The sequence below is a fragment of the Nuphar pumila genome, chromosome 15 (assembly GCF_984573655.1).
Source record: "Nuphar pumila chromosome 15, dmNupPumi1.hap1.1, whole genome shotgun sequence".
Taxonomy (NCBI): Eukaryota; Viridiplantae; Streptophyta; class Magnoliopsida; order Nymphaeales; family Nymphaeaceae; genus Nuphar; species Nuphar pumila.
Genome location: NC_143263.1, coordinates 31,759,635 through 31,777,922, shown reverse-complemented (window position 1 = coordinate 31,777,922; position 18,288 = coordinate 31,759,635). Strand labels below are relative to the sequence as shown.

General features: G+C 37.3%; 1 protein-coding gene across 2 annotated transcripts in view; it reads right to left on the bottom strand.

The window, feature by feature from the left end:
* LOC149815021 (WD-40 repeat-containing protein MSI4-like) overlaps positions 1 to 18,288 on the bottom strand; it is a 67,246-nt gene that overhangs the window by 13,880 nt on the left and 35,078 nt on the right. For both annotated transcript variants that reach the window (XM_089990333.1, XM_089990332.1), the window contains exons 10-13: positions 8,149 to 8,222; positions 7,596 to 7,707; positions 7,380 to 7,454; positions 7,020 to 7,096 (exon numbers count right to left, since the gene is read on the bottom strand). In XM_089990333.1, coding sequence (XP_089846459.1) covers positions 7,020 to 7,096; positions 7,380 to 7,454; positions 7,596 to 7,707; positions 8,149 to 8,222 — 338 coding nt within the window. The remainder of the gene's footprint in view (positions 1 to 7,019; positions 7,097 to 7,379; positions 7,455 to 7,595; positions 7,708 to 8,148; positions 8,223 to 18,288) is intronic.

Sequence of the window (18,288 nt, the reverse complement as noted above, 5' to 3'; positions counted from 1 at the left end):
GAAGCATTTTAGAAGTGAAGCGATCAATTTGTTGAATAGTTCCCATAGCCAATTAGAAAAAGGACTTCAGAGAAAAGGAGAGAAACAGAGAACACAAGGGAAAAGGCCAGTAATCAAGGCTAGGGTTTCCACTATTTACCTCTATTAGGAAGCTCAAGAGGCTGCAAAAATTGGTAACGTCCTCCCTGCACTCTTGAGGCCACAGGGACGACTTTGCCCTCAGAAGAGGTAAACAGTGAAGACTTTAGGTGCATAGCAGAACAGCTATCCAACAATTATGAACCAATGTTGGTGCTTCATTAAGAAAATTCCCATCCATACCCTTCATGGTTTGCATCTCCAGTTAAGTTTCCATAGAAAGAATGATCACAAGTCACCTTCCTTCTATAAAGGGCAACTAGTACCTCTCTTCCAACATAATTGAGCTTTCAGTGACAATTGTTTCCTCCAAAAGGATGTTCTTCCATGAATTAGAGCATGCCTAATCTTCACCTGTTCAATCCCTTATCAGTCCACCTATGCCTTTGCATGTTAATCCACTCTTCAGGACCACATGGCAAAAATCTAAACTTCAGATCAACAACTTGTGGGGAACCATCATGTGTAACTATCCTCTTTGTATCATGATGTCCCCTATCATGAAAACATTGATCAAGGTGTATATCTATTGTGTGATATCAACCTCAACACTGACTGGCCTAACTGCACCTCTTCCTCTATTTTGGAAAGGAGGTCCTCCAATCAAAGAATCATGATGATGCCCTCTACAAGGGTGTCACTTTAGAGGTTCACCCTGTAATATCGAGTATTTTCACACTTCGTTAAATTTGGAGATTTTCGAAAATTTGGCTAAGTCTGAGAGAAAAATCGTTTGAGGCTTGATTTTTAGACTGATGTCTTTGAGTCTGGGCTTGACCCAGGTCTCATCGTCAAGTTCCAGGCGAGCCAAGCGAAACGTGGTAAAAAGTTTTAACTTCGACCTTTAAATTCAAGTGAAATTCGAGCAAAATTCAAGTTATTTTCGGGCAAAATTCGCAATTTGCTATTCGTGTAATATATTGTTGGACTCGTCTCAAAATTTTGAGCCCAACGATATTTTACTTTTCTGAATTCGAGTCCCGGTTTGCCCGAAAATCACGTTTTTTTGAAAATTGAGCAGTTTGTCGAAATGGATCCGAAGTTGGATCGGATTGGATCCAAGGCCTAGGATCCAAATTTTTATGGATTTGGGTCCTATTTAGGTCCTAATTAAATCTGGATTTGATCCAGGTCTTGCTCCAATTTTCATTTTGGGTATGAGTTTGGATCTGGATCCGGATCCAAATCCAAGCCCAACATTTTTTCAGCTTTAAATTCAACATAAAGCCTTAATTTGGAATTTATTAAGGTTAAGAAGCCTTTAGGGTTAATTTGGTTATTTTTGAAAGTTTTTAGATATTTTTAATTAATTAATAATTAATAATTAATTAAATAATATCAATTCCGAATTTTTATTTTTGGGCTGAGTGAGACTCTCTAAAAGAGTCTCTGTTCTTACCTAGAGAGGTTAAGAGAGAGTTTTAGAAGGGTTGGGAGTTTTAAGAAAAGAAAAGTCAACTTTTTTTAGAGTTTCAAAAAATTAGGAAACTAGGGGGGAGTTTCCCCTATTGGAGACTCTCCAACCCTTTCTAAAAGGGTCGGAGAAGGAGTGAACGTCACCCCCTCTCCCTCACTCTATAAAAGAAAAAAAAGATAGAGAAGAAGGGAAAGAAAGAAAGAGGGAAAGAGGAGAGAGAGAGAAGAAAGAAAGGGAAAGAGAAGAAGAAAGAGAGGAAAAGGGGAGAGGAAGGAGGAAGAAGAAGAGTGAGAGAAGAAGGTACCTACATTTTTGCACCTCAACCCCAATTTTCCTTCGATTTTTGCAAAGGTACAGGTCTCCTCTCTTGAAAGCAAATGAGAAACTGAATATTCATGGATTTTCATGCATGATTTGGATGGAAACCCATGAGAAAATAGTAGATCTATATGTATACTCTAAAATATATGAAAGAGGATTTGTGAATCATCTTCCATGGATTGGTTTTGGATTTTTATTCACTTTGTCAAGATAAATTTCTGTGCATGCTGGTCATTGGCCAGCAGACCAGCCGAGCCTTGCTCGGTTGGTTAGAAGGGCCAGACCTGGCCGTGGTGGTACAGCGCCTGTCAGGCCTATTTATGACATGTATGGTCAGGTTTGCAGAACCCAGCTCAGTGGGCCAACTTTCAAAAAAAAAAAAAAAAACTCCCCACACAGGCCCGGGTTGGGAGCCTATGCATCGGCTGTCAAGCTGGGACTGGCTTGACAGTCCTAGGGCAGTTACTGGGCCCTGGCAGGCCCAGTCCAGCCACTTGGCTGGACTGGGGCAGGCCGGGTCCTGCTAGGTTCAGTCCAGCAGAGTGGCTGGACTGACATACGTGAGTGCGTGTTCTGAACTCCGCTCACTTACCTATATTTTTTTTTACCGCCCATTAGACCAGCGAGCAAATTGTGATTTCCTGTTCTGCGTAGTCTTCATTATCGTATGCATAAACGGTCTTGTTCTTGTCTGAATTTAAGTTAAACTCAAAACACAATATTTCTTACTGTTTTAAATTTTTTGTTCCTCTAGTTTAAAATTTTATGTTTCTTACTAAGAGACTTCAGGTACCATATATAAAGTTTTTCTTCTAGAATAGGTTAAAATGTATTGCTTTTCTAGTAATGAGTGAATAGTTGTGACTCGTTTCAGGAATTGACAAAGTTTCAGGTCATTCTTCTATTTTGACACCATTGATATTGATAGTCACATCCACAGTCTCACTTCTCTATTGTTGATTGAGCATGTACCTTGTATGCTTGGTGGTCTAGAGAATCTGATCATTCCTAAGAAATCCGACCACTGACTTGAGTCGGAGGCATGTCTACTTTAGCCCTTATTAAATTTTGCTTGGTGACCGGTGAAAACACATTCCCTTCTATTTCTTACTTACCCATTTATTATCAAGCCATTTCTTTTTATCAGGGTTGTGAAAAGCGTTGAGGTGTAGCCAGGCGCTCCACCAAAATCTGAGGCGAGGCGTAAAGCATAAGCCTCAAAAAAAAATTAACTTAAAAAAACTATGATCGTGTCATTGAAGGAGGATGAGAACGGTTACACGCTATTCTTACTGAGTGATACCAGTTACACGCTGAAGGAGGATGAGAACGGATCAAGGTATTACATCGAACTTCCTCAAGCAAGTATTGTAACCCAACCTTTATAAATCAATGGCGTTCTTGTTCTAACCAAACAAATGAAACAACTGGGCAGATTCCTGAAATTCTGTTTTTCAGAATCGGAACTCAGTACCAAGTACCAACTCTGAGATATCTGTTCGGTTTAGTTTAAAAACTGGACTCTGATACCCAGGTCATTCCACAAAATGCCCAAATCCCATGCCTTTCCAATTCTCGCACGAATGGATATCTCAACTCTCGGACATACCAGATTCCGGAATCCGGAGAATTTAAAAATGTAGTTCAAAGGTGGATTCTAAGTCAAGTATCCAAATAAACAACAAAGACAACAAGAATCAGTAAGTAATGACTAAAATTACCAGATAACGATGTCAATACCAATAATGTCACAAAATGAAAATCCAAACGTTTTTTTTATGAAAATAAGGAATTAAGCGCATCATCACAAACTGAAAATTCCAAATAGTAAAGAAAGAGAAAAACCTGGTTGAATAGATGGTGGAATCCAACGGCGCACTGAAGAATTCCGTGCACGATGGTTCTGATGGGTTCCTCCGCATCATTCCAGATCGCTTCGAGGGCGTCATGGCAGCCGTAGTAATCACCGGAGTTGAAATTGCCGAGGGCGTCGTGGAAGGCGAACACTATTGCCGAGGAAGAGCGTGAAGAGAGGGAGAGCGAGTGGGAGAGGAGAGGGAGAGTGTGCGTGAAGGAGGAGCGTGAAGAGAGGGAGAGCGAGTGGGAGAAGGAGGAGCGTGAAGAGAGGGAGAGCGAGTGGGAGAGGAGAAGGAAAGCAAGTGGGAGAGAAGAGGGAGAGCATGCGTGAAGCCGAAACCCTATTTTATGGTCAAATGAGGGCTTTGACCCTCATTTGACCATGAAAACTTAAGGCGTGTACGCCTCAGCATGAGGCGCGCCTCGCCTCAAGGTGTATGAGGCACACGCTTCGGGGCTTTTGCGCTTTGTACGTGCGCCTCAAGGCTTAAAGCCCCTCGCCTTGAGGCGAGGCACGCTTTTTGCGCCTTGAGGCACGTTTTTAATAACACTGCTTTTTATGCATTAAGAATAACATGCTATTGAATATAGCATGTGAACTAGCCCTACTTAACATCACTTTTTCCCATTGACATATGATGAGTTGTGAACCAACACTTCTAATCGTCCTCATCATGGATGTAGTCTTTCTCCCATCATTTCACCAAGAACATGTTTTGTTTGGGTTCAGCTGAATTGGGTTGAACCCCAGCGATTGGGGTGGGTGTGGCAGCAGGCCAGACCCAGCCGACCAAGGTCGGCTGGGTGTAAACCCTATTCAAATATATATACATGTGAGCAACTCATCATATTTCCAGATTTCACCGAGTGAATGTTTCGGCTATTTGCAAAGTGATGTTGCATATTTATGATTGATCAATGTTGGGTGATCAACCTTCAATTTCAATGTGATACATGAGTACCTTGTGAGCATGTACAAATATTGAACCGTGAATTATGTTGCATACGTATATGGGCACAAGTATCCACATGTTTAACGTGAAGGTATGCATTAAATGAAATCATGAGTGAAAGCATGCAATGAATACATGCACTTGTCATAAGCATACGAATTTCATAAAACATGTGCGAAAATGACCACACCTAAACACTCACACATGGACGGTGAATACAGGCATATGATTACGGTGGCTTATGCACACCTAAGAAAATTCTGCTTTGATGTGAATTATGTGCCTGTAATGCAATTATGCAATTGGCATGAGTATGAATAATGAATGGAAGTACGTGTAAAATTGAGCATTTAATGAAAGCTTGCATTTGTCACTACCATATGAAATGAAATAATTCATGTGTATGAATATTTTTGTGCCATGTGCATAGTCAACGAATTACATATATGAATGTGTGTTTAGATAAGCATGTGATTTATTTCATATATGGCATGTGGTTATGGTTTTTGTATATGGTGCATCGATGATCAAAATGAATCATCGTGGGTCGGGTGGGCCTCGAGTTGTGGTTTGCTCCCTCTTTATTTACTTTTAAATGCATCGCACTGTTCTATGTGTTTTCACAGGCAGAAGTCTCGTGATGGTTCTCACAGGGGTAGATGTGAGCTTTTGTCTTTGTTTTTGCATGCTGAATTGCAAAACTCAATAATTGACTTTTAATAAAAAGATCATGAATAAAAACAGTGTAATATACGTTCTCGGATCTCTCATCGGAAGAATGAGAATCTTAGAGATTCGGTTTTGGAAGACCACGAGGATACAAAAAACTCTGTGTGCTTTACTTATTACCCCTGAACCCGATATTGAGGTTTTATATTCTGATCACGGTTTTAGGGAGAGTCAGTCACTTTACCTGGGGGTGGTGTGTTCGACACAGCTGTTGTTTTGGTATACCAAGAAAATGACACTATTGGATGTGGAGGTCCTTAATGTCCCGACATTAGATGTTGAGGTCTAATGTTCCGAAGGTGATTTGATCGAAGGCTAAGTTTAGAACTCATTAATAAAATACAACTTGTGTGATAAATTACCCTAGAAACCCTACTTGACTTCAAAAAATTGTACCCGTTTGATGTATCCGGGGACAACGAAAATTAAAAAGATAAACTTAAATTGTATGCATTTAATAGGGCATGCATATGAAAAAGAAAAAACTTTAATGAAAGATAATAAAGTGTTCATGCATTGCACCTAAATCATGCATATTCCTGATATGCATTAGATCATGCATATTTACTTATTCATTTATCTATTAAATGTTGGTGAATGTATAATTTGTTCCCTAAAGCATATTAAATGTCTTGCTTACTTAAATTGTGATCTCTGTTATTGATTAATGTTCCTTCATGATTAATAAATGCTCCATGTTGCAAGAATGCTTAATTGAATTATGAATTTGTCATAATTGTATTCTTCTAAATTATTGCATGAAATCTTATTTGTATTTTTTATGCTCATTTATTTCATTAGAGAGATTCGTACGCAGAATTCTTTGAATTTTTGACACCCTCTTTTTGTGTTTTTTCGTAGCCGCAAGAGATCAGTGAAGTGACTAGCTTCTGGGAAAGCTACGGGTGTCACGTTTTTGCTAGGCAGTTCACAGAAAGAGAGTGTGACTCAATCTTCTTTATTTTTCTTTTACATTTAGTGGTTACTGCACTCTAAATTTTCTTTATGCAGTTGTCTCATGACTATCATTAATTATTCAATAAAAGTTTGGTTTGGTTGGGTATAGATGATAAGTGTAAGCTCTATTGTGATTGGTTGTTTTATCCAATTGAGAGTGAAACTGTAAAAGCCTTGGGTCTCTGAGAATATTTCCGCAATTGATTTTAAAAAAAAAAATCCGCATTTTCAAGGTGTATGAGTTGGGGTCGTTACACACCCATTACATCCTCCATGAGCTTGATGATAAATGTAAATACCCATCAAGGAAATTTGTTGCTGGCCAAATTATACCACCATTCCAGCCTTTTTTCATGTATTCTGAGTTCAGATATTTTACCTTCATTTGGAAAGTCTTATCAAGAACAGAATGATTACTTATTTAATTCTCACTGGCAGTTGCCAATTAACAGATTTATTGTGCAAATTTACCCAGCCAAGATTTATATGCAGTTCCACCATTTGTATGAAGATGAAGAACAACACATATAGTTGCATCACTCATCCATATAAACATCTTCCTTTGATGAATAAAGACAAAAAAAACTGTATGCAAGATGCCTGAAAAACTGGTAAATGGAAGAATAGAGATCTTGTAGCAGTAGTACCTATGCCCAGCATGCTGGAAAAACAAACCCGGAGGGAAATTTGGCAGTTTTTTTCCTGCATACTCCTTCCTGCCAATCTGCCTCGTAAATCGCCAAAGAAAAGTTAGCATTTTTTGTATCCAACTTCTAAATAGAGAAAACCATGATGCATTGAGAAAGAATAGATAAATTTTTGAAAGAAAGTCTTAAAATAGGAAAAAAGTGTACACAATCCAATTTAAATTAACCTATATCTCATGATGAACATATATTTATTTGATACATGAAGCTAGTGTTAATTCTCCATCAAGCCTGCTAGTAAAGTATACGATAGATTTGAACAGATAGTAATCAAAATTAGATCAGGTGAAGTGTCCTAACCTTTTCAACATCCCATATATTTACATAACCATCCTCAGCAGAGCTTCCAAATATAGATGATTTGTCTGGGCACCACTGGAATGATATTTGCATGAAAAAAAAATGATTGAGAATATATAGCCTGAACCAACTTCTTCCAGAAGGAAAGATCTCAAACAAAAACTAATTGTCCGTCTCATCACTCATAACTCGGGCAGAACCAACACACCATCATACCTGAACACAAAGAACAGCAGCTTTGTGACCTTTGAATTTGTGAACTGGAGCTCCAACACCACCTGATGTGAGGTTCCGACGGTCAAAGAGTCGGACAGAATTATCCGCAGACCTGAAAGTTAAGGCATTCCATGAGAATGAAAGAGAGGTGCCATATCTACTATGTGTATTCACTGGCTCCCAATTTTATTATACAAATAAGGAAAAAGAAAGGAGAAGAAGAAGCTAGTAAAGCTGGTTAATGCATCATAAAGAAATCACCGACCTATGCCCCACAACTAATATCTATGAAACATATAACAGCACAGAATATCAATCACCCGTTCTTTTACACACTATATTTGAGCTTCCATGAATATCAATAAACCCTTTTTTATATTGCCAAAACACTTGAATACCCATAAGTATCAACAATGTTCCTGGCAGCACCTTGAAAATGCCATAGTAAAGGGACCCAAACAGATCAATTCCCTCTTATTACAGAAGTCAATCCCAACTTATTTATATTTTATAGACTCATCAATTAGATGGTGAAGCAAACCAAATTACTTACCCAGTTAAAATAAGATTTTCATCATGGGGGTTCCAATCAACACAATGAAGATCAGCATTATGTGCTTTCTCCACCTAGGCAAAGCAGAAGAAAAAAATATATAAAAAGCTCAGCAACCGAGTTTAATATAATAGAAAATCATATAAAATTATTTAAATAATTGATCCTATACTAAAAATTTGTTTGTGAGGGCATCATGTGAAAAGTGAACTTCAAATGAAATGGAAAACCATTGATAGATAATGCAAGTTTGATATGTCGCACACCCACCCACCCATCTAGACACGTACACACAAGCATGCTTACACATATGCATTGAACGTTAGGGACAAAATCATCACATTTTTTGTTTCTAAAAAACTTTTAATATTACATAGCTGTTTTATAAATAATTATAACCATTATAATGAAATCAAGCGGAAAGCAAATCATAATGTGCATGAGCACAAAAACAAGTCCTACAAGGGACAATACAAATGCCAAAGGCAATACAAAAACACCTAAGTGCATACAATAGTTACAAAGAATCTAAATGTGCACAAGCACAAGTCTACAAAAAGATAATACACAAGTCAATCAATGGCAAATACATGAGTTCATAAGAGGCACCAAAGAGCATACACAAAAGAACACAAAAACATAAAAACATAAAAAATAATAATCTTTAATGAGATAGAATGCTTAGGAAAGCATTACATCTAATGGGACAAGAGGTCCCTATTTATATACAAACAAGAGGGCCAAGAGGACCCATATAGCTGTTGGGGATTTTCTGTTAAAACACATGTAATCTCTCTCTCTCTCTCTCTCTCTCTATATATATATATATATATATATATATATATTAAATACCCAATAGGGATATTTTAGTCATTTCACAAGTACCCGATAGGGGTACTTGTTATTTTTCCTTTTCTTTTGTATTTATTTTTTGCACTTTATTTTTTCCCTTTTTTTATTTTTTGTTTTTTACTCACATAAGGGGCCCCACCATGGAATCGATGGGGCCCCCAACGGTCACATTTGTGACCGTTGGGGGCTCCCAACGACTCCATGGGGAGCCCCTTATGTGGCTCTTCTTTTAAGGCCATAAGGCCATCCCTCCTCTTCTTTTTTGTGTATATATAGGGGTGAACCCCTCTTGTATTTTTCACTCTTGAGAGCTCTCTCTCCTTTCAATAAGAGACATTTTGGGTGTTATCCCTTTTGTTTGTCCATTGGTGGATGTTGTAAGTGCTTATCGCACTCTTTGTTTTTCCGCATATTTCATTACATGGTATCAGAGCCTTGTGTATGCTCTTCTTCTTAATATAGCTAGTTGAGTAGTTATATATTATTGTTTTTTGTATCTCTCTTCGTTTGTCCTCTTGTGAGTGATTAAATGGAAGGGGAACAAAAGATTGATCTCTTCTTCAAGCTCAATGGCTCCAACTACATGATGTGGGCCGTCGCCATGGAGAACAACCTCAAAGGTAAAAACCTTTGGGGATACGTTATGGGCACCATTCCGGAACTACAACAACAACTCACCAAGATGGATGGTGATTAAGAAAAAACTCTCAAAGGAAATGCCCGCATGAAGGCCATTGAAGATCACCAATCTAAAGTGGAAGATTGGGAAAGTAAGCATGCGAAGATTCTTGCTTGGTTCATGAACAATGTGGAGCTCAAAATTTGTGCCAACATTGTTAAATTTCGGATGACTAATGAAGCATGGTTCTTTATGAAAGGTATGTTTACTCAAAAAGACCTTGCTCGTCAATTCTTCCTCCAAGAAAAAATCTGGACTATCAAGCAAGGAGAAATGAGTGTAAGGGATTACTTTAGCACTCTTGGACCCTTATGGGATGAGCTATCTTTACTAGAACCAAAGTGGGTTTCTAGTGTGGATGTGGAACTAAAAAGAGAATAGATGAAAAAAGAACACTTTTTCCAATTTCTACATAGGCTTAGGCCCGAATATGAACAAGTTAGATCTCCCCTTCTTCATAGATCTAAGCCTCTTCCTTTGGAAGATGCCATAGCCGAAATGTGCCAAGAAGAAACTCGTCTTGGCATGATTAAAGGGGGAGATGACGTTTTTGTCATATCTAAACCCGACAACCATGTGAAAGCCTATAAGCCTCCACACTTTGGAAGGCAAAATAATTATAATGGCAACTATAGAAAAGCCATTTGCCATCATTGCCAAGAGTCGGGTCATATAAGACCTAATTGCCCTAAGTTGAACGAAGGGCCTAAAAATAAGGCTGCCTCCGTTGAAGAAGCTACTCAAAAGAAGGAGGAAACTATCAAAGGGAAGGAGACTTTTTCTCTTGCTCAACTATCGGAAGCACTTCAAACTCTACTCAATATATCATCAACCTCGGGTGCCGCCATAGCTTCTTCCTCTCCTCCAGGTATGTCTTCTTGGATCCTTGATTGTGGAGCTTCCTTTCATATGACCCCTCTTGAAAATGAGCTTTCCGATTTGTGTAGCAACTCTAAAAACTCATATGTTTCAACTGCCGATGGTACATCTTTACAAGTAAAAGTTTTGGAACTTTAAACTTTTCCAAAGATTTCTTTGTGCCAAACGTGAGAGTGGTACCTCAACTTAATTTAAATCTCCTCTCTGTTGCTCAAATATGTGATCATGGATGTGAAATCTCCTTCTCAACTAAGGATTGCTCTATACAGGATCTCCGGTCCGAGAAGCGGATTGGGCAAGGTCATAGGAGGGGAGATCTCTATTACATGAGCAACTTGAAACTTCTCACTAACTCTTTTTGTAACCATGTCCAAGATAAAAATATTGAAATTTGGCATCAAAGACTTGGACATCCAAGTTTCTCAAAAATGTACTCTTTTCCATTTGGAAAGAAATTTTGTAATGAGAAACATTTTTTTTGCAAAAGTTGTATTTTTGGCAAAATGAAATCCACTCCTTTTCCAAATCGAACTTTTGTGTCCAAAAGACCATTTGAGTTAGTCCATTCAGACGTTTGGGGTCCTTCTCCGGTCATGTCTAAAGGGGGATATTCCTATTACGTTACTTTCATTGATGACTACACCAGGTATGTATCTATGTCCCATGGGTGCGGGTGCGGGCGCGGGTGCAGGGATTCGGCACTTCCAAAAAACCCGGGTGCAGGGGTGCGGCAGGGGCAAAAATGTAAAATATATATATATATATATATATATATATATATATATATATATATATATATATATCATGTATATATATATATATATATAAAATATATATATATATAAAATATATATATATATATATATATCATGTATATATATATATATATATATCATGTATATATATATATCATGTATATATATATATCATGTATAGTGTACATGTATGAGGTCCATGACATTTATGCTCAACTTACTTTTTACCATTTTTTTATCTTATATAGTTGTCCCCAAAGATGATTGTGGAGCCTGATTTATTGTTTTTGCCCTTGCAGGAAGGGGGTCCGGGGGCTCCCCCCGGCACGGGTCCCTGTGACATAGGTACATTTTAAATTTCGCAGCCCATTTCATAGGGCAAAAAAATTTTATTTTAAAAAATCCAAAAAAATGGACAAAAATGACCCTGGGTGAGGTCAACGCACCCAGGGTCGGGTTGACTGCACCCGGTGCCGCACCCGCGTCGAGTCGCGTCGACGCGGGTGCGGCACCCTGCTAGCCGAATCCCTGTGACATAGGTATGTATGGATCTACTTTCTCAATTTAAAATCCGAAGTCTTTGACTTCTTCAAGAAATTTCATATGATAGTCAAAAATCAATTTTCAAGTAATATCTCTACTCTTAGATCTGATTCAGGTGGAGAATATCTATCAAATGAATTTCAAAATTATTTAGAAATAAATGGAATTTGTCATCAAAGATCGTGTCCTATGATTCCTCAACAAAATGGTTTAGCCGAAAGAAAGCATAGACACATCATGGAAACCACTAGGACACTCCTTATTTCTAAGGAAATTCCAAAGAGTTTTTTGGCCGAAATCGCCTTAACCTCAACTTACTTGATAAATAGAATGATATCTTCATCCTTACAAAATACATCTCCGTATGAAAAACTATTTGAAAGAACACCCGATTTCAATAGATTAAAAATTTTTGGGTGTAAATGTTTTGTCCTTACACATAAAAGAGACAAACTATCTCCTAAAGCTATTGAATGTGTTTTCCTAAGATATGGAAAAAATCAAAAGGGTTTTAGATGTTTTGACTTGAAAAATAACAAACTCTATGTATCCAAAGATGTAACTTTTTGGAAAATGAAAATGATTTTATGAAGACTAAAGATATTGATGAAAGTGAATATGCTTTCTTATTTGATCTTCGCTCCCAAGAAGATGAGACTCCTCAAGAAGAGGAAATCTCTAATGAGTCGTTGAATGACCTAGAGGATATTCCTCTTAACAATGTTGAAAAAGAAAGTGATAGACCAATCCAAACCTGTGTTAGGCGTGGTCAACAAGCTCAAATGAGCGCCTTAGAAAAATACTCTCAAGGGTCCAACATAGAAGAAACCTCTTTAAGGAGATCCGCCCGAATCTACAATCCTCCTAATAGGTTTGTTTCCTATGAGTCTCTAACTCCAAGGTATAAAGCGTGTCTAATTGCGTTACACTCATTTCATGGACCTTCACATTACAATGAAGCCAAGAACATTCCCCAATGGGTTGAAGCCATGAACTTAGTGCCCTTGAAAAGGCAAAAACTTGGGAAATAACTTCATTACCTGCTGGAAAGAGATCGATTGGATGTAGATGGGTCTTCAAAATTAAAACTAAAAGTGATGGTTCATTAGAACGCTATAAAGCCAGATTAGTAGCAAAAGGATACGCTCAAGAATACGGTATAGACTATGAAGAAACTTTTGCACCCGTAGCTAGGATGACTAGTGTTAGGACTCTTATCGTCGTTGCGTCAGTTAAGAAATGGTCTATCTATCAACTAGATATTAATAATGCATTCCTAAATGGCAATTAAATGAAGAGGTTTACATGGATCCTCCACCAGGAGTATTTATTGGTAAAAATAAAATTCTCAAACTTAAAAAGGCATTATATGGTTTGAAACAAGCCCCAAAGGCTTGGCACGATAGATTTAGTAATTTAATGACAAGTTTGAATTTTCGTTCATGTTATACTGACACTGTTTTGTTTGTGAAAAGTGCATGGTCTTCAGTAGTTATTCTACTACTATATGTTGATGATATGATCATCACTGGAAGTGATGAGCAAGGAATTAATAATATTAAGAAAGTTTTAATATTTTTTAGGAATTGAAGTGGCGTACTCTCCTCGAGGGTACATTCTCTCTCAGATGAAACTTGTTGCTGACATTTGTTCCAAGTCTGGTATCTCCGATGATAAGAAGACAGAAACCCCTTAAGTCATCAATGCAAAGTTAAGATTGGAAGATGGAACACCTCTCGAGGATCCTACTCCCTACCGTCAACTTGTTGGGTCTCTAACCTACTTATCCATCACTCGGCCAGACATAGCTCATGTTGTCCACTCTGTCAGTCAGTTTCAACATGCACCTACAACCGTGCACATTAGTGCAGTCTTAAGGATCGTCAGATACATCAAAAACACCATAACTAAGAGTGTTTTTCTTTCCTCCTCTTCATCACTTGATTTAATTGCTTATACTGATGCTGATTGGGGAGGAAATCCCAATGACAGCGGGTTTTTGTGTTTTCTTAGGTGACTATGATTTCTTGGAGATGCAAGAAACAACACAAAGTATCCTTGTCCTCAACGGAAGCGGAATATCGTGTCATGGCTACTACAACCATGAAACTTGTATGGCTAAGAAGTCTCCTCAGTGATATAGGCATTGTCATATCTACTCCTTCGAAGATGTGTTGTGACAACAAAAGCGCAATTTATATTGCAAGAAATTACACCTTCCATGAGCGTACTAAGCACATCGAGATGGACTGCCATTACGTACGTGATAAATACCTAAGAGGAACCATAGCACTACCTTACGTCACATCCGAGTACCAGTTGGCGGACTTCTTCACTAAAGCCCTTGCTGCTCCTCGTTTTTTGTTTCTCCTTAACAAGCTTTCGGTTATATCCACGTAAAGCTTGAGGGAGGGTGTTAAAATACATGTAATATATATATATATATATATATATATATATATATATATATATATATATATATATATTAAATACCAAATATACCCAATAGGTGTATTTTAGTCATTTCATAAGTACCCGATAAGGGTACTTGTTATTTTCCCTTTTCTTTTGTATTTATTTTTTGCACTTTATTTTTTCCCTTTTTTTTATTTTTTGTTTTTTACTCACATAAGGGGCCCCACCATGGAATCGATGGGGCCCCCAACGGTCACATTTGTGACCGTTGGGGGCTCCCAACGACTCCATGGGGAGCCCCCTATGTGGCTCTTCTTTTAAGGCCATAAGGCCATCCCTCCTCTTCTTTTTTGTGTATATATAGGGGTGAACCCCTCTTGTATTTTTCACTCTTGAGAGCTCTCTCTCCTTTCAATAAGAGACATTTATATTTTTATGTTGTGTTGTCTCTTTGTGGATTTGGGTGTTATCCCTTTTGATTGTCCATTGGTGGATGTTGTAAGTGCTTATGGCACCTTTTGTTTTTCCACATATCTCATTACATTTTCAACAGCCATATTCACTAAAAGACAAAACTAAATATAATTATTGGAGATTCCCAACAGCAATAACGACTAAAAGACAAAACTTCCCTTTACAAAAGCGTAAAAGACAATAAAAAAGAAATCAGTTCTGCACCCAAAGGGCAAAACCTATTATATATACAGAATTACCATTCTGCCCCTAATGGGCAGAGCTTATTACATGTACAAAATTACCACAATACCCCTAAAGGGTATTACATATTATAAAGGGAAGCAAAACAATTTAAAATTATAATTATATATAATATAATATATTTTAATATATAATAATTTATATGTATTTCCTTTTCTTTTTCTCTTTATTTTTTGTATTTTTAGGATTGTCTAGTTCATATTGAACTAGACTCAAAACTAGTCAACATTTGACTAGTTTAGAGCTCTACGCTCCAATGACTCTCTTGAGTCCCCTTTAAGCACCTCTCTCTCCCTCTCTCAATGTATATAAATAGGGGTAACTCCCCTCTTCTTGTAATCATGCTTCTTAAACATTTTATGTGAATGAAATAAAGTTTATTATTTTTTCCTTTTGAGTTCGCTCATTTATACCCTTTTGTGGGTTATGATTAAAGTGTCTTTAATAGACACTTATTACAAGCATTTGTGCTTTCGTGGAAGATCATCATTTTCTTACATGGGTATCAAAGCTTAGAAGCTCCTAGATCTTGGAGAGTTGCCACTTCGTTTTCCTTGTCATTCTAGCAAAAGTTGATTTGTCTCTTTGTTCGTTATTCAAGTGCTCTTGTGTCAACATAATCGAAGAAAGAAGTCATTTGAAGGACCGTTGACTACTCAAAGATAGTGATTGTGCTCTTGCTCCTTCCTCTTTCTCTCATATTTTCTTCTCATCTTCTCATTTTTTCTTCACCCTTATAAGAATGGATGACAACGATAAAGTCACAATCACGTCCGTAAAACTAAATGATATAAATTATGTGACGTAGGCTTCAATTATGAAACATCACATTTGGGGAAAGGGGTTGTCGGAGTTAGTAGATGGTTCTGATTCAGAACCAAAACTAATCTTCACAAAGATTGGAAATGAGAGAGGTCCCTCTCACGAAAGGAGAAAAAACTAAGGTATTAGCTATCCATAAAAAAAAGTTGAAAGAATAGAGGATAGGGCATGCTAAAATCATGTCTTCGCTAATTAATAGCATAGACATCAAGAAATGATCGAGTCTTGCAAATTTTGAGCACGCCAATAAAGCCTAAAAATATCTTAGAAATTTATATTTCCTTAAAGACATTGCACATGTGTGCAATTTACAAGATAAAGTGCGAACTATGACCCAAAGGGACAAAAGTATTAGAGAATATTATAATAAGTTGTCCGAACTTTGAAAAGAGTTGGTTCTTTATGAGCCAAAGTGACATTGTCCCGAAGATATCGAGTTTCGCCAAAAATATATCGATATGGAACATTTTTACTAATTTATAAATGGTTTAAGGCCAGAGTTTGAAACAACGAAATCGACCCTTCTACATAAACGAAAAGTCTCTTCTATAGTTGATACTATTGAAGAATTAACTATGGAGGAAAATAGGCTAAAAAAGAATACTCCAAAGAATGAAGAGGATTCTGTTCTAGCCATATCTAGACCGGAGAATTATATGCACACTTATAAGCTGCCTCATTTCGGTAGACAAGGCAATGATTATGACAAAAGGAAAGTCATTTGTCACCATTGTCGTGAGTCGGGACATTATAGGCCTCAATATCCTAAATTAAAGAGAAGAGATAAAAAGAAAGTTGCATCTATCGATTCATCACAAGAATCAAAAGATCAAGTCAATCAAGATGCACCCATGTTTATGACACAACTAATGAAAATTCTTCAACCTCTTCTCAAAGGAGCAGCTTCCTCAATTGAAGCCACAACCATAGCAGCAGTTTTATCCTTCTCCGATCCCGATAACTTTTTTTGGCCTCTTGACTCTCGTGTTCCTTATATATGAGCCCAAATATCAATAGTTTATCTGAATATCATAGTAATGACTCGAGTGTGTCAAATGTTTTCACAGCCGATGGTCCATCTCTTGAAATAAAAGTAATAAGAAATTTCAAAAATTTTCAAAACTCTAAAAAAAAACTTTATTCCAAAAGTTAGATATATTCCCAAATTAAATCTAAATCTTTTATTTGTCTCTCAAATATCTGATTATGGGTGTAACATCTCCTTCTCTTCTCATAGTTGTTAGGTACAGGATCACCAGTCAGGAAAGCTTATTAGAGAAAGTCATAGAGAAGGGAGGGCTCTACTATATGATTTTTTTAGAATTACGTAAGAATGTTTTTTGTTATAATGTTCAGAAATTGGATTTGGATCTATGGCACAAAAGGCTTGACCATCCTCGTATATCCACAATCCAACACTTTTTAAGTTTAGGAAAATGTAATTCTTAAAAATTTTGCTTGTAAAGATTGTATTCTTTGTAAGAGATTACTATTTCATGATAGAACTTTTGTTTTATCTAGACTACTGAAGTTAATACATTCGAACATTTGGGGTCCCACACCGATCATATCAAAAGGCGGATACACATATTATATAATTTTTGTTGATGACTTCTCTAGACATACTTGAATCTACTTCCTCAAACATAAATCAGAGGTCTTTTTGCATTTTCAAATATTTCTCAAAAATGACTAAAAATAAATTTTAAAATGATATTTTCATTTTTCGCACAGACTCAGGGAGAAAATTTTTGTCAAAAGAATTTAAAGATTATCTCAATTTACATGGCATCACACATCAAAGATCTTGCCCTCACACACCACAACAAAATGGTTTAGCCGAACGAAAACATTGACACATTATGAAAACTACTACGACTTTATTGATAGCAAACCAAATACCAAAAGAATTTTGGGCCGAAGCAGCCCTAACTGCTACCTATCTCATTAACCGAATGCCATCTTCTTCTTTGAAAAAATATAACTTTCATTGAAAAATTTGTTAAATTTTCTCCTAATCACTCAAGGTTAAGAGTTTTTGGATGTAAATGTTTTGTCTTTACTAACAAAAATGATAAACTCTTTTCCCATACCATACCTTGTACCTTCTTAGATTATGCAGATAATAAAAAAGGCTATAGGCTATGTCACACGGACTCGGCTAAGGAGGTGCCGCACCCGAGTCGACACGCCCCGACACGGGTGCGGACTCGGGTGCGGCTTTGGACTCGGCCCGGACTCGGTCAACGCCAAGTCGGACGCGGTCAACGAGTCCAGGCCGAGTCCGTCCACATTTTGGACTCGATCAACTTTGACCGAGTCTAAAAATGTCCTTAAAAAACCAATTTTTTATATTTTTTATTTAAAAATATATATATAAAAAGAAACACAGTGCTGTGACTGTGCTGCAGTCACAGACTGTCTACAGACTGTGCACATTCTGTGCAGTGTGCACAGTCGCAGTGTGCACAGTCACAG